Below are 21,872 nucleotides of genomic sequence, written 5' to 3'. Positions count from 1 at the left end.
CAGAGACTTCTTCTCTCTGGAGACGGTTAATCATAGCCAAAGTTTCCTCTACTGCAACACTGGAAACATTAAAATTTGGTGGCGGTTCCAAGATCGAACCTCCCACGCACCCTGGTTCGAATGATGCCTGGTTCAAGTAGCTACGAGCAAAGTATCAGAGGCCGTAACCATGGTTGCAGAATAGACCTCCACGCAGCTTAACCGGTTGCTGAAGAAGACCTCCTGGTATCTCCAGGCAGCGTAACCAGTGTAACCATGGTGCTTCTAGAGTCCGTGCATTGATATAACTCGTTGTGCATGGTGTGCGTGTGATTGTGATGGAGCAGTATTCGAAGCATGAATTGAAATCTTCTTCCAGAGCATTCATGGCGTGAGAGATTATTATATCCAAGTGAGCACAACAAGCATCATCTAGAGAGGAGAAAATGGCATTGCAAGAACCTTGTGGACGGCACATTCCTTCGTTAGTATCTGAAACCTATTGGAATTGATGGGAAAATTGAGTATTGATAAGACAGGGCTGCATTCAAACCCTAAGAAATTGGACGGAGGCTACACAACTTTTGGAGCTCTGCACGTCAGATTTCTAGTTTGGTATCAGAAACTTTGTAGAGCTCGGGTTGCATGCTTGTTTATTCACTGTTATATAAAGGATTTCAAGCCACTGTTTTTGAATGCGCTGTCTAGTGGAGCATTGTCCAGTTGAATGCGTTGTAAAGTTTTGTGTATATACGTTGCTCCATAACGTTGTCCTAGTATATATCACACCTCTCCTGGTATATATAACATTTCTTTCACATAAGTTTAACGCTGTGCAAGTGAAGAATATATGATGATTTTAGTTCCTATGGTGTGCATCTGCAACTTGGATGACATCTACAATAGATGAGCTCAACCGTGTTCTATAACAAAGAGAATCACATAAATTTGGGTCCTCTTGAAAAACAGAGAATTCTCATGGGAAATGCGCATAGTTAGTTGCTAAAACAACCCTAGATTGATCTATAATTTTTGAAAATACCAAATGCAGTTTCATTGACACTCTATGCACATTTGAAAATTAGTTTTTAATTTGTTTTGGGGGAATCTCTCACAAAGAGATTGTAGATCTCATAGCTTTGTATTAACTAAGTTTTGTCTTGGAAAAAGGAGGTGAACCCACATACAAAAGTCGACTATAGGCTAGACCTGAATCAATATTCTCCATCTCTCCACTGGACAAAAGGGAAATTTCTATAGATTGTTTTATCTATTGCACTATTGTGTAGGAGGAGGCTCTCTATAGAATTATTGAAACTTTATGTTTTGTAAGAAGGTGGTTGTGCATTATTGTTAGCCATTTGTCGAAGGAGAAAAGGTTTCAAGGACTGATATACATGTATATGTACAATGTTGGTATTGAGCTTATAGTAATTGATTTTATTTTCAGTAAAAGTATTGTCGAAGTCGAGATGTCCATCAAAATAAAGGACTCTTTCTCTGGCGATCTGTAATCCCACAATTGCAGCTGTTCCACATGCTATCATCAATGGTTACAAGAATGTATTAGCAGTCGCCATTTAACTTGACTATTCTTTTCCATTGGCTGAGAAAGTGAAGGAGTATTTGAAGGATCCAAGCAAGTTTGCAGTTGCTGCTGCCCTAGTTGTGGCATTGTATTTAAAACTCATTATAGTTTTTTTCTACATATATATGCATTGATTCCTTGTTACTTCGACTGTTGCATAAGAGCTTGGTGGGCTGTATAAAGGCAATGATTGTATTGACAAATAAAAGTAATCTTTTGTGGAGAAAAGTTTAGTCGGTTGTATTGTCAGAACATAGTGCTGATCATGAGTAAACTCTTATTTTTATGTAATGGATTGTAATTGGTGCTTGCTGGTTGCACACTGATCATCTGTTACACATTTATAAAGGATATTGTTGTATACTATGAGTGGGTATTACTTTTCTACATTGAGTAGTAGTTGAGATTAGTTTTTAAGGTGTAATTCTGACATTGAAGAAAAAATGGCCAGAATCAATGACGTATTAGAGTTCCTCAAAACTCTGATATTGTCTACTAATCATGATACATTAAAAGTCAACAAAGTTTCTCTCACAGACATTTATGTCTATCTACAAAATGCACAAGAGAAAATTGATTTTTTGCAGCTCGAAACTCAGCTACAGCAAGAAGAATTAAAACAGAGGAGTCATTCTGAACCGGTTTCTATTCAAAAGATTGAAATAGACTCCCATAAAGCAGCAGTTGGACATGTAGATACAGAAACTCAGTCTGCACTTCCCAAGCCCATCATCAAACCTTGGGAATAGCCTGTCCACAACAAGCATAGAACTGGTCTCGGATATGAGAAGGACTTGTCCTTTCATATTCCAAACTACTTAAAGCCCATTTAGTTTCATAGTGCTGGATTCATTCATGACAGTTCACCTGCTCCTCATGACAGCTCACCTCCAGCTATTCTAGATTCTGCCCCTCTTCCACAACAACAGCAACAACAACAAATTGTGAAATTCCAACACTCTGACCGAGTTGGCCATCTGAAAGATAACTGTTTTGATCTTCATCCATGTAAGCACTGTCATAAAACCAATCATTCTTCAAACAGATGCTTCAGAAACAAGTCTCCTGCAAGAACAAAGATTCATCTAGGATGGATCGCTTCTTGGCAATGGGCATCAACAGCTAAGAAGATATTCAAATCACATGTCAGAACTTGTTCCAGAGTGTTGAACAGTCTTGCAGTTGAGTTTTCTCCATCATCTCACCTTGTGTCTGACAGGGGGGGAATGATGGTCGTCTACAAGCTTCAAAGCCACATCAAGTGAGCCTGAGCCACAACCTGTCACACCAGATTTAGAGTTGTAGCCAGAAACAAAGATGCCCCTAAGCATGCCTTCAATTGGTAATCTGGGACACTTCCTCTAGCAAAAGATTTCAGCTTCTTGCCAGCTTTGGAAGAGTTCCAAGAACAAAATTGGGGAAACTTCCTCTAGCAGAAGACTTCAGCTTCTTGCCAGTTTTGGAAGAGTTCCAAGAATTGCATTAAGCATTCCAGAGTTGTTGGTCATCCTTAAACCATCACAGGTTGAGACTTCCCTTTTTAGGTTGAAGTTCTCCCTTTTATGCGGGGTGAGACCTCCCTTTCATGGTTGAAGGTTTCCCTCTTCAAAACAATAGGAGCACTTCCTCTAGCAGAAGACTTCAGCTTCTTGCCAGTTTTGGAAGAGTTCCGGGAACTGCACTAAGCGTTCCAGTGTTGGTGTTCATCCTTAAACCAACACCCTTTATACCAACATTTCAGAGAGCATATTCTGCGTAGTGCTGCCATGCATTTTTGCACTTTTTGTATTACAGCTCTCTTCTCGTACTCATACATAACCCTTCAAATTAAGGGGGGAATGTTGGACACCTAATCCTCAATGGGTTAGTGTGGAAGCGGAATAGACAAAAGGAATTCCAAGAGACCTTGGGATGTGGAACCCAACGGTCAAACCATGTACTATAAATGTATATCTCTTGTTAATAAAAATGTATTCTCATGTTTTATCTTTCAGATTATGTTGCTGCCCATGTGTGTTTAACAGTGACGTTGGATCTTGTTTGATCGAGGTTGAACCCTTATATTAATAAACCCAAGGTATTGATATTATGAACCAAAGGCAATACTAAACCCAAGGGATTAATACTAAAACCCTAGGGAATTATGAACCCAAGGGAATAATTTTAAACCCAAGTTATATAAACCCTACGATAAACAGTATAAACCCTAAGATAAATATTATAAACCCAATATTATAAATATTATAAACATGGTTGACCGTGATTGACAATGGCTAATTTTCATATTGAGACAATCTTTGTCACAATGTGATGTTGGACCATCGTTGCCAATGGTTGACCATTATTGATTTTCATATTAAGACACTCTTTATCACAATGCGATGTTGGACCATGGTTGACCATGGTCGATTTCCATATTGAGGCAATCTTTGTCACAATGTGACGTTCGACCATGGTATAATATTATACCTAAATTGAGCGAACGGTGGAGGGTTTCTGAATGGAACGATAGCGATGGACAACGACTGAATGGAATGGCTGAAGGGTATGGGGTACTGCAGCCGTCAGTCACCTGACCTGCAGCTACCCCCGTCAGCACCTCGGAACCCAAAACCACCCTTCTCCTTTTTACTTCCGCTCTTTTACGAATTCGGGTTTTTTACCTTGCTTAGTTTTTTTGTTTGTGGAGGGTTACGCTCACATGTCACTCTCAACTCTTCATTTCCCCGGTGTTTTTCTCCTGTTACCCTCACCAAGCACCGGACCCTGCTCCCTAGGGTTTTCACACTACTGTTACCATTTCCTTTGCTATCGATGCCAGTTTTCTGTCAGCCAGCTTGTTCGAGGCATTTAGCCACTTCCTATTGCAGTTGTCAACATGGATATTGACTTTGGATTTAAGACTTCTGTGGTTAGTATCTTCTTTAGAAACCAGAGAACCCACAGTAAAAACCATTTTCTGTCAACGTTTCAAATCCCAACAGGGATCCATCAATGATGGATCCCTGTTGGGATTTGAAACGTTGACAGAAAATGGTTTTTACTGTGGGTTCTCTGGTTTCTAAAGATGGATATTGATATTGTGGATTATTTGGAGGATCCACTGGAGGAGGGCTCCATCTGGCAGTCCACGTATGCTGCCTCTGAAGGTATGTTACATTTCAATGAAGGGTTTTCTGGTAATTTTAAAGTTTTTCCTCAGCCCTCAGGTCCTTCTCACACCGCGTCTATGTTGTCAGAGGAACCCTCGTCTTGGCCGCCTTTCTCCGCGCCATCCCCGGCTACCCTGGGTTTTCTCTCTGACTGTATCATCCCATCCCCTGATATAGCGGGTCCGTCATCTGTGTCACCGGCCCTCTCGACTATGCCTTTGACAGAAGCCCCTTCTGATGCTCCCCCGCCTGTCGACCCCATCTCGTCCTCCGCTTGTGCTATACCCTCAGGTTGTTTCTCCTATGTTCCCCCTCTTTTTGAGGCCATCCCTAATTTTCACTCAAACCCTAGCCCCTCCTCCGAGCTTTTGAAAGCAGCGAGGGTTTCTACAAACCCCAATACATTGTCGACCCATCCCCTGAAGAAACAAAAGTGCTTTAAGTCTCGGGCCGTAGACGTCATTCTCCGGCTTGAAGAGGATATCCAATGTGGGGACATGATGGATTATGCTGACAGAGTTTTGGTGGGTAGAATTAGAGGCAGAAGCTATTCGGCCGCCCGGTTGAAGACATGGGCTACGGAAATTTGGGGTCAACACCTAGTGGACATCCCCTTTGTCCAAACTTTCATACGAGGATGGTTTGCGTTGCGATTTGCAAGGGTTGACCACATGAGTTGGGTCCTCTCATCTTTTTGGCACTTTGAACATGCTCCAGTGCTCCTTAAGTGTTGGACACCTCTTTTCGACCTCGAGACTGAGCAAATTGGAGTCGGCCCTGTCTGGATTAGGCTTCCAGGCTTGCCTCTGCAATATTGGTCTGAGGACATCTTCAGAAGGATTGGGAATTCCTTGGGCACTTTCATGGAGTACGATAAATCCTACCAAACCACTGGCATGATGGCATATGCAAGAATTCTTGTTCATTTGGACACCAGAGGAGGTCTTCAGGAACACATCACGATTCAGTGGAGATATTTTTCGTGCAAACAATTGCTCGACTATGAAGGCATCCCCTATCACTACAGAAGATGTCATCAGGTGGGTCATCTTTATAGGGCATGCCCCCTCCTAAGGAAACACAAATAGGATTCTCAAGATTTGGAATAGAACCCCCCTGCAGAACAGCCTCCTCCTCCTGCAGCTGAGACCCAGATGGCTAAACAAATCAAGACTTCAGATATGGTAGAAGTAGCTCCTGCACCAGCATAAAAGAGGCAAGGCAAAACTACTATTCAGCCTCCCTCTCCTCCTTTGATGCACTCCAGGGCTGCCAAGGGTGATGTCTTCTCATCGGGTATGTCTCTTTTTTCTAATGTTTCTGCATCTCATCATTCTGCATCTCATTCATCTCTCTCTTCTCATTTGCACCATCATTCGTTGGTTTCCCCTTCCCCTCTCCCCTCTGCCCCCATTCCGGCCTCCAGGATCCCCCCTTTCCCCCCTCTGGCAGGGCAATCTTATATGTCATGCTCCCTCCCTGTGCCTCTTCCCATCTTCACCTCCTATTCCATTTCCACTATCCCGATCCCCTCTCATCTTCCTCCCTCCCCCTCTGTTAATTCATCTCCACAATACTCCACTCGATCAAAAACCAGAGAGAGAGCCGGATGCAGTTGGCCTAGATGTGGATATCTCCCTGGTCTCCCCCAAACCATCAAAGGGCCAACCCTCTAACCTCAACAAAGCAATTGTTTAGGCTGGGGAAGAGGTAGCCCAGGGCAAACAGAAGACTATTGAAAGGGTTCTTAGAGCAAAGGATGCCCTCCCCCCTCCCCCTCCATGAAGCTTTTATCTTTCAATTGTCGAGGGTTGGCTAGCCCTGAGAAAAAATTAGCCCTGAAGAGACTCTTCCTGACCGAGATGGTCGATTTGATCTTCTTACAAGAAACCCTATGTATGTCTAACTTGATCATCCCCTTACTACAATCATGGATGTCGGGCTGGACCTTTCATGCTCTGGATGCTTCTGGGAGATCTGGGGGGTTGCAATTGGTTTCCTGAACCGGACAATTGATCTAAGAAACATCTGGGGCGGAGGAGGTTTCATTGGAGCTGACATCTATTCCAAGGCCTTGGAGGCCGAAATCAGAGTTATAAATGTCTATGGCCCCTGCCAGAATAGGGAGATATTTTGGAGAAGGCTATTCAGCAACTCTCTCCTGCAGGCAGACAACATTATCCTCGGAGGGGATCTAAACTTCTCCTTGGGATTCATGGAATCTTGGGGCCAAATGGCTCAGATAGACCCGCTATCTGATGTTTTTGTGAACATGCTGGAGGATCACCACTGGATTGACATCCCATCTGCCAAAATCCAGCACACCTGGAAAAACAACTGTACAGGAGATCAAAGTCTGGCCAGGAGATTGGACTGTTTCCTCATTAAGGAAGCCTTTCATGTCCATCACCCTCGTATCAGGCAGTGGGTTGGCACTGGAGGAATCTCGGACCATTGTCCTATATATCTGGAGCTAGATGATAGCTCACACAAGATCAAAGCTCCTTTCAAATTCAATTCAACTTGGCTCAGGGACCCCTCCTATATCAAATTGATCACTGATTTCTGGCAATCCCATCCGATCTCTGAGGAGGAAGACCCTGCAAGGGGATTTGTCCGCAATCTCAAGGAACTAAAGGGCATCTCCAGAGAGTGGGCACACAAGAAGAGGGAACAGGATGACATTAATTTAAGACAAGCGGAACAGGCCATCTCAGCTATTGAAGAAAATTCTGAGGGCACCTTCACCTCACTGGAGCAAAAAGAGCACAACACTTTCCTCATCAAACAAAGATCCCAAATTCTTAAAGACAGAGAGGAAAGTTGGAGACTCAGGAGCAGAGCGATTTGGCTACATGAAGGAGACGAAAACACAAAGTTTTACCATAAGTTTGCAAATGGATGAAAGGCTATAAACACTATTTAGGAACTCCAGAATGATCAAGGACAAGTGGTTAAAACTTCCAGAGAGTTGGCATCCTTAGCCAACTCACATTACAAAGGCATTTATTCGGCCCCTGAAGAAGCCAACATTTTGGAGATCATGTGTACAATAGAACTCTTTCCTCGTTTTGTAGAGTTGGAGGAAGCGGAGGAGCTTTCCAAGGAAGTATCTCTGGGGGAGCTTGAGTCCACCATCAAAGGCTTCCAAAAAGACAAGAGCCCGAGCCCAGATGGTTGGACCATAGAATTTTACCTCGCCTTCTTTGAAATTCTGGGGCATGACCTGCTAAAGGTGGTGGAGGACTGCTGAATATCTGGGAGGATGTCTTTGGCAATCAAGTCTACATTCATTGCCCTCATTCCCAAGTCTGATAAGCCCTCATCCTTTAATGATTTCCGCCCTCTTTCTTTGTGAAACTACCTTTATAAAATTATGGCCAAAATCATTGCTAACAAACTCAAACCCATCCTCTCGACCCATATCTCCCCTAAGCAATTTGCTTTCCTCTAGCATCGTCAAATTCATGAAGCCATTGGAACTGCACAAGAACTTCTTCACTCTGTGCACTTAAGGAACCTGAAAGGTATGATCCTTAAAGTTGACTTATCTAAGGCTTTTGATAGGGCAAATTGGCTATACATCCATCTGCTGCTTACTCATCTAGGTTTTCCTTTTATATATATCAAATGGATCATGAGCTGTATTACCAATGTCTCATACAACGTTCTTCTAAATGGTGCTCCTACTCCATTCTTCTCAGCTGAGAGGGGACTAAGGCAGGGATGCCCTCTCTCTCCCCTGCTCTTCCTCCTCATTATGGAAGGCCTAAGCAGAATTATAAGCGCTAAGCACAGAAGGGGCAGAATAGTGGGAATTAAGATCATGGACAACTATTTTTTAACCCACTTACTGTTTATGGACGATGTCCTCATTTTCTTGAATGGAAGTATTGGAGACACAACTCCTCTACAAAATGTTTTTGGTCTCCTTCAAAAGGCAACAAGTATGGTCATCAATGTACACAAATCCACTCTGACAGCAGCTAGTTTCTCTCATACTGAAGTGCAATTTGCTCTACTCTGGTTCCCATTCACCCTCCACTCTCTTGAGGATGGGCTGAAATATCTAGGCTTCAGGCTGAAACCCCAAGGATACAGAATTGTTGATTGGACCTGGCTCATCTCAAAGGTTGAGAAATTTTTGAACATATGGTACCATAGATACCTTTCTCGAGAAGGCAGGCTTGTCCTCATTAAAATAGTCCTTGAAGAGACCCATGTGTACTAGATGACTTTGGCATGGATCCCTAGAGGTATTCTTGCTAGATTACAAAATATTTGCAACAGATTTTTGTGTAAAGGCAACAAACAAGGGAGCCTTTTTGCTTGGGTAAAATGGGATATGATTGCAAGGCCCAAGAAATGGGGGGGTTGGGGCATAAAAAAATTGGACATCTTCACCAAAGAACTGGCCACAAAACAGGATTGGCAACTAATTACGTCTCAAAATCTTTAAATATATATGATGGATTGGATCTGGCAGGACCATAAGAACAGCAGCAACATCTCCATCATATGGAAGGCGATGTTAAACTCTATCTCCCTCATTCGAGATGGTCTAACGTGGAGAATTCATGATGGTAATGCAGTTCGTATCGGTGTTGATCCCTGGATAGGTTGCGGTAATGCCCATAGGCTACCAGCTGAAGTGATTGGTCTTTTATCTGATCAAGGCTATACTCATCTCAGTCATATAGCTGATCCAATAAACACTTCTCTTTTTCAACAGGCCTAGAAATCGGCCCTAGACATTCATCTTCCGGCACAATGGCATCAGGCCTGACACGATTTTACAGAGGCTCTTACTCAAGCACATGTTCGGATATCAGAGGGAGAGGATGAAATAGTGTGGGCTTTTGCAAAAAATGGGAGATATTCACCTAAGGATGGGTATCTGAAACTAGATCATATTGAGCCTTGGTGGAAAGCTCTCTAGAAACTAAAAGCTACTCCTAGATCGCGCTTGCTCATGTGGTCCATTCTTTTCAACAAAATCCCGATAGGTCTAAACTTGATGAAGCGATCCTTTCACAGACCTTTTTGGTGTCACCTTTGCAGAAACAATGAGGAAAGTACTGAACACCTCTTCTTTGATTGCCCTATCATCATAGATCAATGGAACATCATCTCTGCTCATTACCCCTCACTTCAAGCTTGGCAAGGGAGAAACTTATCTGAGGCTTGGAACAACTGGCTTAGTGGACACAAGGGAAAGGATAGGAACATGTCGTTATTGATGTGCTGGGCTTTCTGGACAGCTAGGAACTGAGCCATTTTTTACCACAAGGAACCCCACTGGCTCTCTATTAGATCTAGGGTGATAGCAGATTTTGATCTATTACCTGATGAAGAATCTTACCCTCCCTCGAGGGACATTCAACCTGAGCATATTGATAAATCAATCCCTTAGGCTTATTTTGATGGATCAGCCCAAGAGGAGGGTTGTTGTGGGGGGGGGGGGGTACATTCTATTCCTGAGTGAATCCCATTGCTACAAAATCCAAATGAATCTGGGAAGAGGCACAAACAATTATGCTGAGCTAGCCACCGCCAAACACCTCCTCCATTTTGCTCTCGAAAAACAATGCACTCATCTCCAACTGTTTGGGGATTCCAAACTAGTTTGCAATTGGTTAAATAGAACATCTCATTGCTCTGCATTCTCTTTGAGGCACATTTTGGCTGAGGCTCACAGACTTATATCATCCTTTGATATTTTTGTCTGTCATCACATTTTCAGGGAGCGCAACACAGGGGCAGACTTCCTATCAAAGGAGGCAGCGCACCGGCAGGAAGAGGACTGGTTAATTCAAGAAGAAATTGATGGAACTTTCCATCAGTATTATCACAGACCTTTCATAGATCTTCATATGCCACAGGGGATATAAGCACATTGTTTATATTTTTTGTCTTTCTAGTATTATGTATGTTGTTTTATTTTGAACATATAGTCCTGCAAGTTCTCTTTCCATAGAGATAGTTTACTCTTTTGAAGGTTTATAGCTATAACTGTTAAGTGACAGTTCAATTTTGAGATTTTCAAATGTACTCCCTGCATGGGGAATCTAGATTTTTTGTTTTTTGTTAAACAGATGGTGAGGCCAACCAACCTCAATATGCATATGCTACGGCATCTACAGAATGTAATTTCTCATCATTAATAGAAATTACGACTTTTTCCAAGGGAAAAAAAATATTATACCTAAGAGATTAATATTATAAACCCAAGGTATATAAACCCTAAGATAAATATTATAAACATGGTTGACGATGGTTTATTTTCATATTGAGACAATCTTTGTCACAATGCAATGTTGGACCATTGTTGACCATGCTTCACCACAATTGATTTTCATATTGAGACAATCTTTGTCACAATGCAACATTTGACCATGGTTGATTTTCATATTGCGAAAATATTTGTCATAATGCGATGTTCGACCATGGTTGAGCATGATTGATATTATAAACCCAAAGGAAAAATAAACCTGAGGTATTAATACTAAAAACTCAAGGGATTATAAATCAAGGAAATAATATTAAACCCAAGGGAATAGTATTAAAACCTAGGTTTATGAACCCTTACATAAATAAACCCAATGGATTGATATTGATGTTGGACCATGGTTGACCAAGATTCACTTTGGATGACCATGATTTATTTTATAAAACATGGTTAACCATGATTGACCCAAGGGATTAACATTATAAACCCAAAGGGATTAATCCTAAAACCCAAAGGTATTATAAACCCAAGGTATACAAACCCTAAGATAAATATTATAAACCCAAGCGATTAATACTAAAAAACCAAGGGAATAATATTTAACCCAACGATTCCTTTCGGTTAACATTAACAAATATTAAGATGTTACTTTTTTGGGAGCTCTAGAGACCTGAAAGCAGAAAAACCCTAATGGTCAGGCGGCCATGAGGTAGGAGGCATGGGAACCCAAAAAATACAGCAAGCAACAGACACGGAAAACAAGAAACAGTAGTAATGACAGAGGAAGAAAGGAGGGGAGAGATCCCCTCCTATCGAGATGCAACAGCAGGGGAAGGTCAGAAAAATAGCAACCAGGCGGAAGAAACAAAAAAGCAGGGACCCGTCCTTGGAGCTAGATGGCAGGCAGGAAGCAGAGGCAAGTGTTTACCATGTGCGGTGGAGAAACCAAGATTCATAATCCCAATGAACAAGCTAGAGCGATATAGAAGCTACATGAAAGATCATGTGCTAATCTGCAAATTCATCGGAGTTTGGTCGACGGAAAAGGACCTCACCAGATGGATCCAACAAAAATGGCAACCCCGAGGACACATCGAGCTGAAGCTGGGAGCAAAAGTCTTCTTCACGGTAATTTTTCAAACCTACAAGATAAAGAAAAAGTGTTTGAAAATGGCCCATATTTCCATTATAATGCAGGACTATTTATGAGCTACTGGGAGGAATGTTATAACCCAGATAAAGAAAAATTCCTAGCAGCTCCGGTGTGGGTAAGACTGTTCGGATTACCAATGGACTTCTGGGATCCTGAAATCTTAGAGGGAATAGGAAATATAATAGGCAGCTTTTTTAAAATAGCTAAAACCACAAAAAAGGGAAGATACACCTCATATGCTAGAATTTGTGTTTATATGAATATAGTTGACCCTATTCTAGATACAATCGAACTAGAGTATCATGAGGAAGTATGGAAAAATATCCTAGACTATGAGCACATACCCTTCCAATGCAGAAGATGTCATGAGTATGGACACTTGTTCAAGGAATGCCCACTCACAATAGAAGAGGAGGAGTGGAGAAACAAACAACAGAGGAAAAATCAAGAAGATCAGGAAGGGTTCCAGGAAGTAAAAAGCAAAAGAAGATATACAAGAGAGAATCCCAGTGAAGGAAGGAAAGCAAAACAAACCAAGCCAAGCAACACAAATAGCTTTGAAATCCTACAAGAGGAAGAAGAAGGCAATGAGACCCAAACAATGGATTATTAGGGAGAAAATGGAAAGGAAAGAAGCACAAGTCAAAGCAAATCACAGACGAAGAGAAAGGCACAAAGTGACCCAATCGAAAAGGAGGAAAAAGAAGTGGGAGAGAAAATGGAAATTGATACAAGAAGAGGAGAAGAACTAAGCACGGAGGAAGAAGTACTACGAAAACTTCTAGATGAATGGTGACACCTGGATGAAAGATTCATTCCAGAAGAGAAAAAAAGAATCTATAGAGAAACGTTCCAACAGTACAAAGCGAAACAGGGATAGGGCAAGCTAGAAATGGTAGAACAACTAGGCCTCCATTAGGATAATACTCAAGACCAACAAAGTAAAACAAAAGGGGGGTGGGGAAGAGGTAGGAGGAATATACAGGAATCAATACAAATCATGGGATAAATGCTAGTGAACACAGGAAGAGTAGTGCCGCTATCGACAGTATTCCATCAGCTAAATCAAGTAACCCAATGATAATAACATCCTAGAATATAAGAAGCCTAAATAGTAAAGGCAAGAAGAGACTCTTAGCGGATAGGCTAAGAAAAGAAAAAACCCAAATAAGTTTGGTACAAGAAACAAAAATCTCAAGAAGGAAAATGGAGGAGATCTTGAGCAAAATCAAACCGAAGTATGAAAGTATGACCATAGATGCGAAAGGTAGCGCGGGAGGCATCGCAATACTATGGAACCCCGCAGAAATCCTCGCAGACTATTGGATAGGAATGAAAAGAATACTCACAGGGAAGTTCAGGTTAATAGGAAATCGAGAGTGGTTCCTAGTTTTGGCAGTGTATGGACCGCATACACCAGCGGAAAGAGGAAGCTTCCTCAACCAACTACAATAGCTAGGAAACCTTCATAAAGAAAAGTTGTGGTTGATAGCAGGCGACTTCAATATGACTACATAAAAAGAAGAGAAGAAAGGAGGACTGCAAAGAGAAGAGCCAGATATGGAGAAATTCAGGGACCTTCAGGCAGAACTGAAGATGGTTGATATACCAACTATAAATGGAAAATACACATGGAATAATCGAAGAGGAGGGACCAGACAAATCGCATCAAGGCTAGATAGATTCCTAGCATCATAACACTTAATAGGAAAAGATATCTTCTATGAAGCATCTATTCTTCCATGTCTAGGGTCGAATCATTGGCCCATCAAACTAGAAATTGCCATGAACCAGCAGAACCAAAATAGACCTTTCAGGTTCGAGGCATTCTAGCTGAGAGATCCCAACTTCATAGAAAAATGAAGAAATGGTGGGAAGAGACGGAGACTGGGAGGGAAGGAAGAAATAAAATGCATACTCTCCAACTAAGATTAAAAGAGCTAAAAGGAAAGATTAAGAAATGGAACAGAGAAGAATTTGGAAATATCCACAAGGAACAAGAATCACTCCAGATAACGATGACAAGAATCCAACAGAAAATCATAGATGAAGGGAGAAGTGATGAACTGGAAGAAGAAGAAGGACTGGTGCTAAATAAACTAGAGGAATGAAGAAAACAAAAGGAGATCTTATGGAAACAGAAATCGAGAATTCAATGGTTAAAAGAAGGGGAGAGAAATACAAAATTCCTCCATAAGGCAATGCTGCAACACAGAAAGCAAAATAGAATATTTTCCCTAAAAGAAAAACATGGTAACAGGATAATACAGAAGGAAGAAATGGAAAACTTGCTGGTACAACATTTCAAAGAGCTCTTGACAGAACCCAATATCAGAAGGGAGGCAGATATTGAAAGAATCAGTAAACATATCCCTAAATTGGTGAACAGAGACCAGAACTTGGCACTCCTAAGGGTAATAACGAAAGAAGAAGTGGAAGAGGTAATAAAGAAGATGGCAAAGAATAAAGCACCAGGGTTGGATGGCTTCACAACAGAATTCTATCAAGCCACATGGGACTTCATGAGTCAGGATATAGTGAATGCAATAGAAGAATCCCGGTGCACCAAAAGAATGCACCCGGCCTTAAATGCGACCTTCCTAGCTCTGATACCAAAGACAAAGAATTCAGAAGAACCACAAGGGTTTAGGCCGATAGCGCTCTACAACGTCATATATAAGATCCTAGCCACTATAATGGTGAATAGATTAAAACCAATACTTCTAGAATTGATATCCCAGGAACATACGGGGTTCGTTAAAGGCAGACAGATAACTGATGGAATAGTAGAAGCACAAGAAGCAATCCATTATTTGAAGAATACAAAAACGAAAGGGATGTTGACAAAACTTGATCTAGCAAAAGCGTATGACAGACTTAGCTGGGGATACCTACAACAAATCCTAAAGGCATACAGCTTTGAGGAAATGTGGGTAAACTGGGTAATGTCAATGATCAACACGCCAGTTATGTCAATCCTATTAAATGGATCACCATCAGAAGCCTTCAATCCATCTAGAGGACTCAGGCAGGGAGACCCGCTATCCCCGTTCTTGTTCATAATTGTAGCGGGCGGCCTAGGAAGAATAATAAAAGACAAAGTGCAAAGTGGACAACTGTAGGGATTATGACTATGGGGAAATGACCTACCTCTCACCCATCAACAATTTGTAGATGATGTTATGTTATATGGCCAGGCAACACTTAAAGAAGCAAAACAATTAATGGGAATTCTCACGGAATTTACTAAGGCATCGGGGACAGAAATAAGTAAAGATAAATTGGAAATCTATTTCTTCAATACACAAGCTTCCTCCCAAGCTTTCTTGGCAAGAACAATGGGCTTCAGAGTTGGGAAATTTCCTACAAAATACCTAGGTATTCTGTTAAGTGACCAACAGAACAGAGTGGCTAATTGGAGAACATTGATAGGCAAGATGCAAAAGAGAATGCAAAACTGGACATTCAGGGCATTGAACATCCCGAGCTACATAATCCTGCTTAAGTCGGTGCTACAAGCCATACCGATTTACCAACTGACCAGCCAAGCTGCACCTAAAACAATCTGCCAGAAAATGGTCGATATGTTTAAAAAGTTCCTTTGGAAAGGGTCGAGCAAGATAAAAAAAATGGGCACTGCTATCCTGGAATTGGTTAAGTAAATCAACAAAAGAAGGAGGATTAGGCCTAAGAGACCCATATATCCTAAATCAGGTAATGGGGGCCAAGTTGTGGTGGCGCTGGATATAGGGAGGTAACGACCTATGGAAAAAACTATGGGAGAACAAATACGAGACGGCCAGGTCTCCAGAAGGTAAATTGAGAAGCCAAACTGAGAGGAAAGGTTCGACAATATGGAACTTGGCAAGAGCCAATAAGGAAATAATCAGAGAGCACAGTTCTGGGAAGTAAGGGAAGGGGACAAAGCGAAATTATGGGAAGAGGCGTGGCAACAGAGAGGAAAACTAAACCAACAGCCCCTACTCCAAGAGATATATCAATTACCATCCAAACAGAGGGCGACAAAGTGTGTAATTACTGGAGCACAGAGTCGGATGGCTACTGGAGGAAGTGGAAACAAAAGGAAAACTAGCAAGAAGCACAAGGAGAAGCTAACTGGGAAATATATAAAAAGGAAATGGAATCAAGGAAAATAGTGGTCAAAGAAGGGACGGACACGCTAAGGTGGGGAAACAGAATTAAAGGTATGTTCACTATAGCAGAGGGATATTATTTAAAAGTAGGATACAATAAACAAATAGAAACAAAAAATGGGAAAACATATGGAAAATGAAAACATGGCCGAAGGTGACATTCTTTACCTAGATATTAAGCCACAGGAAAGCGCTAACTTGGGACCAGCTGAGGAAAAAAGGAACGCAGGGCCCATCACGATGCACCCTTTGTCGAGAATAGGAAGAAACCATGGAACATCTTACCAAAGAATGCATAGTCAGCAATAACCTGTGGAGACATCATCAGCAGCTCTTTGAGAATAGTGACCGAGATATAACAGCATGAAAATAACAATTGAAAAGTGGAGAAACAAACCCTACCAGAACCTAATCCTGAATAGAGCATGGAACCTGTCTTTAAGATTCGTCCTGTGGAACATCTGGAAAGAGAGGAACTGCCTGATTTTCAAGGAGGATGGCAGAGTAAAGAACGGGATATGGAATCAACTCACACAAAATATAAGAGAGACCATCCTCACAGATAAGTGGTACAAGGAGGATTGGAAGACAGATCAAATAGAGACAAGAATAATGACACGACTACAACTAAAACCTGGTATGACAAACATGACAGTAAGGAAACACAACAATAATGAGGTGGAAGAGGCCCAGCAATATAGAAATCCTCAATAGGGGTTCATTAAGCTGAATTTTGATGAGGCTGCGAAAGGAAACCCCGGAGAAGCAGGGATTGGTGGAGTTTTCAGAGACGATAGGGGAACGATGTGCACGATCTATGCGATGGACTGTAGACACGCAACAAACAATGAAGCAGAGCTCCATGCATTGAAAAGAGGGCTAGAAATTTCCATACGAGAGGAATACCACAAGCTTCAGGTAGAATGGGACGCTAGTGGACATTGTCAAACAGCTGTAGTAGGGAACACCAACGGAAAAAATCAGTAGCAGCTGGAGAACTGCCTGGTTGGTGAAGGAGATAAGCAAGCTACTAAAATAGATAGCCTATATCCTTCCCACCCATGTGAGAAGGAAAGGAAATGAACCAGCTGACAGTCTGTCGAATTGGGGATGCAGGAAAAGGGGAAGGACGTTGGATACAAATGAGGCCGAGCTAATGCAGACGGAGGAGATGGCAAACCTGAAACAAATTCTCGAAAAATATAAAGTAAGAGATACGAACATCATAGAAAATCTAGAGAGTTTGAGGAGGAGAGGCCAAGAAAGGGAAGGAGGAGGAGAGACGAGGGAAAGGACAATAGCAGGGAATGAAGTGAATAGACAGGAAATCTAGGAGAGGACTGAGCAGGACAGAGGAGGTACACCTCCCGAGAGTATGGGGGAGGTGACGGTGGAGAATGATAGTGAGGAGGGTAGGGCAGAGAGTAGACGAGCGGGCAGAAGCATGACACCAAGTGGTAGAATAAGGACAGTCGTAACACGGTAAGAGCAGCCGGGAGAAAGTGGGAATTTATGAGAGGCAACAGTAGAAAGGACGAAAGGGAAGCATTTCGAGACAAAGGTGAAGGGATCCGTGCTGGTAACAAAGGCCAACAAGTGGTGGTTAAGACAAGGGATAGGAGGAAGAGAGGGATAAAAATAAATGAAAACAAGAAAACAGCAAAGTGCATGCAAATGAAGACGAGGAAAACTGACGAGAAGGAAGGTGGCAGAAGAGAGAAGACGCAGGTGGCCGAAAGAAGGAGCAACAGATCAGCACGTTGGTATGTTACACTCTCGTTCCATATTCTTGTTAAATTCAAAAGTATTATCAGTAGGAATCTAGGAAGTCTGAGCTAGAAAATGCTTCCGACTGAATCAAAGAGGATCAGAAATTCCTTTGATAGAGGCAAAACCATCTCCGTTGATCACCTGAATTCCACGAGAAGGGTGAGTGGGAGGAAGGGTCCTGATGCCAGGATGGCAGAGGTTCACCCGGGGGTAGAAGCCTATAACTTTCCTAAGCAAATATTGACCCTGCTCAAGACTATAGGGAAGATGGGGAGAGACACAGAAGAATCATGGGAAGAAACTTGGGTGAGGAAAATCTTAAGGGTTGGTGGGATTCAGGAAATCATGCACTCTAGGGGGGAGAGTAGGAGATCGGCTTTTAGGATATCCGTAGATAAGCCTAAGAGACTCAGGGGAAGAGGGAATCAAAATCGACCTGCAGCCGCGAATGAACCCAGAAGGCTGCTAAATTGGGATGGGCAGAGTACTGATAGAAGCCAGGATTGTCAGAGGAGCCATAAGGGAAGAAAACCAAGAAAATTCCCAACCAGGGCTATAATAAGGACTGGCTCCAATCGTCACCTCACCAAAATCCCGATGGGAGCTGTAAACCTAGGAAAAGATAGAAACCTGAGCGATTTGGAAATTGCGAGGATTCAGTATTATAACTCTGATAAATGTTGTGATTGTGTGATAGGTATAGTAACAGTCTCGGAAAAAGACAAGGACCAGAATAGAGAATACCAGGAAGCAGAGAGCTATGTTCAGATAAAGAACATAATGGCCCCTAGGAAAGGACCGAGAGTTACGAAAATGGAGGAAGGCACAAGTGGACTATCGAAGAAAAGAGGCCAGAAACCCGGTGGAGAACAAATGAAGAAAATCATCGATGCCTACATGGTCGGGAATCCACCAAAAATCAGAGCCCAGATATCGAGCTAGGAGAGAGAATTAAACAACAACATCAAGCAATGGGATATCCCAATGGAAGAATGGGAAAATATGGTGCAGGACCCGGGAAACACACGGGGAAGATAATCCCTATTCTGGCAGACTATCCAACAGTATTGGGTAATGAAAAATGTGGTGGCACGGGCTATGACACAGCATCGGGAGCAAATAGCAGAGGAAAGAGAAGAGGAACAGGAGAAGAACAAGGAAAAGGACCCAGTCAGGGCGGAATTACTCAGGGAGATAGCGACAATCCAGATCCAAACCTACCGAAACAATCTGGCCCTAGGTAGAATTGAATAGACTCTCAAAGACCTGAAGTGGAGGATTGAGAAGAGGATTGAAGCACAGCCCCAGTAACATCCTTGGAAGAGGATTGAAGTAGAGAACCAGTGGGATTGCAAAATATTTTTCTTTTTGATGAAGTTCAGTAATATGTTTCAGTTTAAATTACGTTCCAGGAACAACAGTATAGATAGCCAAATCTGTGATGTTAGATGGATAGCAATAAACCTCTTTAAGTTTTGGACAGGGTATAATGCTGATAGGTGGCTATCTGGTTTCCTTCGAGCAGGTAAGCCACCTGTAGCAAATGGATGATAAATTTTTTTTGAAAAAGTAATACAAGTAGAGACCTGCCAAGTTTACAAAAAAAAATATTTAACCCAATGGATAAATATTATAAACTCAAGGTATATAAACCCTAAGATAAATATTATAAACATTATAATAAACATGGTTGACCACGATTGATTTTCATATTGACACAATCTTTGTCGCAATGTGACGTTGGACTATGTTTGACCATGGTGGATTTTCATATTGAGACAACCTTTGGCACAATGCGACATTGGACAATGGTTGCGCATGGTTGACCATGGTTGATTTTCACACTAAGACAATATTTGTCACAATGTGACCATGGTTGACTGGTTAGACAATCTTTAACATAATGCGATGTTGGAACATGGTTGACCATGGTTGATTTTCATATTGAAACAATCCTTGTCACAATGATACATTGGTTGGTTTTCATATTGAGAGAATCTTTGTTACAAAGTGACGATGGATCATGGATGACCATGATTATAAACCCAATGGATTTATATTAAACTCAAATATTAATATTATGAAACCTATGAATAATATTATACCATAGAAATATGAGCATTTATATTAATAAACCCAAGGGATTAATGCTAAAAACCCAAGGGATTATAAACCCAACAAAATAAAATTAAACCCAAGTGATAAATATTATAAACCCATGGTATAAAAACCCTAAGATAAGTATTATAAACTCAAGGTATATGAACCATAAAATAAATATTATAAACACTAAAATAAACATGGTTGACCATGGTTCATTTTCATATTGAGACAATCTTTGTCACAAACTGACGTTGGCCCATGGTTGATCATGGTTCAACATGATTTATTTTCATATCGAGACAATCTTTGTCACATTGTGATGTTGGGTCATGGTTTATTTTCATATTGAGAAAATCTGTGAAAATGTGATGTTGGACCATAGTTGACCATGATTATAAACACAAGTGATTTATATTAAACCCAAGGATTTGTATTATAAACCCTATGAATAATATTACACCTCAAGAAAATGAACCCTTAGATTAATAAACCCAACATGCTAATATTATAAACCCAACAGACTAATATTATAAACCTAGCGAAATAATAAACTCAAGGGATTAATACTAAAAACCCAAGGGATTAATATTATAAACTCTATGTATATAAACCCTAAAATAAAATGGTTGACCATGTTTTACCATGGTTTATTTTCATATTGAGACAATATTTGTCACAATGCGATGTTGAAGAATGGTTGACCATGGATCACCATGGTTGTCACAATATGATGTTGCACGAAGAGAATCTTTGTCACAATGAGACCATGGTTATTGACCATGATTGACCATGGTTGACCATGTTTCATTTTCATATTGAGACAATATTTGTCACAATGCGACGTTGGAACATGGTTGACCATGGTTCATTTTCATATTGAGACAATATTTGTCACAATGCGACGTTGGAACATGGTTGACCATGGTTGATTTTCATTTTGAGGCAACCCTTGTCACAATGTCACATTGGACCATGGTTGATTTTCATATTGAGACAATATTTGTCACAATGAAAGGAAAATGAGCGTCCACAAATACTTATCGACATGCTTGATCATTTTTGGAAAAGACACAAGAAAAAGTTTGAGTCCTCTTTTCTTTTGGAACGTAAATAACCACTAAAAATTAAAATTTAAGAAAATGTCACATAAAATAATGTCCGTTTAGATCATGGATGGTAAAAAATATAGATTATTATTATATTATTTTAGATTTTTAATTAATTAATTTATTTCAATGGTAAATAATTAACATTTGTTTTATTTTTATTTTTTAAATGTGTGCAATAAATATTAATAATTTCTTAATCTTCCAATATTTCTTAGTTTTACAATGGAAATTAATTTTTAAATTTTTTTACGTAATTTTATACATATAAATCATAATATTATTTTAGATTTTTAATTAATTAATTAATTTCAATGTTAAATAATTAACATTTGTTTTTACTTTTATTTTTATAAATGTGTAATATAATCTCTTTGAGTGTAATCACATGGTTACTATCTCAATTTGCCACTAGTTTGAGATTAAGCTATAATAAAAATTATCGCTTACCAATGTAAAAAATCATTACTTTCACTTTTAAATTCAATTCATTTAGACTTATTATATAGCCATTTATTTAAAATAAATACAATTACTTATATTTTATAGTTAAATTAATAATAATTTATTCTTTTACTTGTATAGAAATTGTATCTTAACTTTATTATTTTCAATTCTTTTTTCTAATACCGGAAGAA

The 21,872-nt window shown here is 40.6% G+C and overlaps 1 protein-coding gene across 1 annotated transcript; it reads left to right on the top strand.

Moving 5' to 3' along the window:
- Positions 1–6,649: 6,649 nt before the first annotated feature.
- Positions 6,650–7,624, top strand: LOC149148324 (uncharacterized). The gene has a single exon (XM_089442143.1). It carries the CDS (start codon positions 6,650–6,652, stop codon positions 7,622–7,624), a length of 975 nt encoding a protein of 324 aa, XP_089298269.1.
- The last annotated feature ends 14,248 nt before the right edge of the window (positions 7,625–21,872 follow it).

This window comes from Pinus tabuliformis, chromosome 9 (genome assembly GCF_031772625.1).
Source record: "Pinus tabuliformis cultivar Carrire ecotype Pingquan chromosome 9, CPIR1, whole genome shotgun sequence".
Lineage (NCBI taxonomy): Eukaryota > Viridiplantae > Streptophyta > Pinopsida > Pinales > Pinaceae > Pinus > Pinus tabuliformis.
The sequence above is the reverse complement of the archived record's forward strand: the minus strand, read 5'-3'. Positions and strand labels throughout refer to the sequence as shown.

Excerpts from the sequence above, each read along its gene's own strand:
- LOC149148324 (XM_089442143.1), top strand. The coding sequence starts at position 6,650 with ATGGATGTCGGGCTGGACCTTTCATGCTCTGGATGCTTCTGGGAGATC.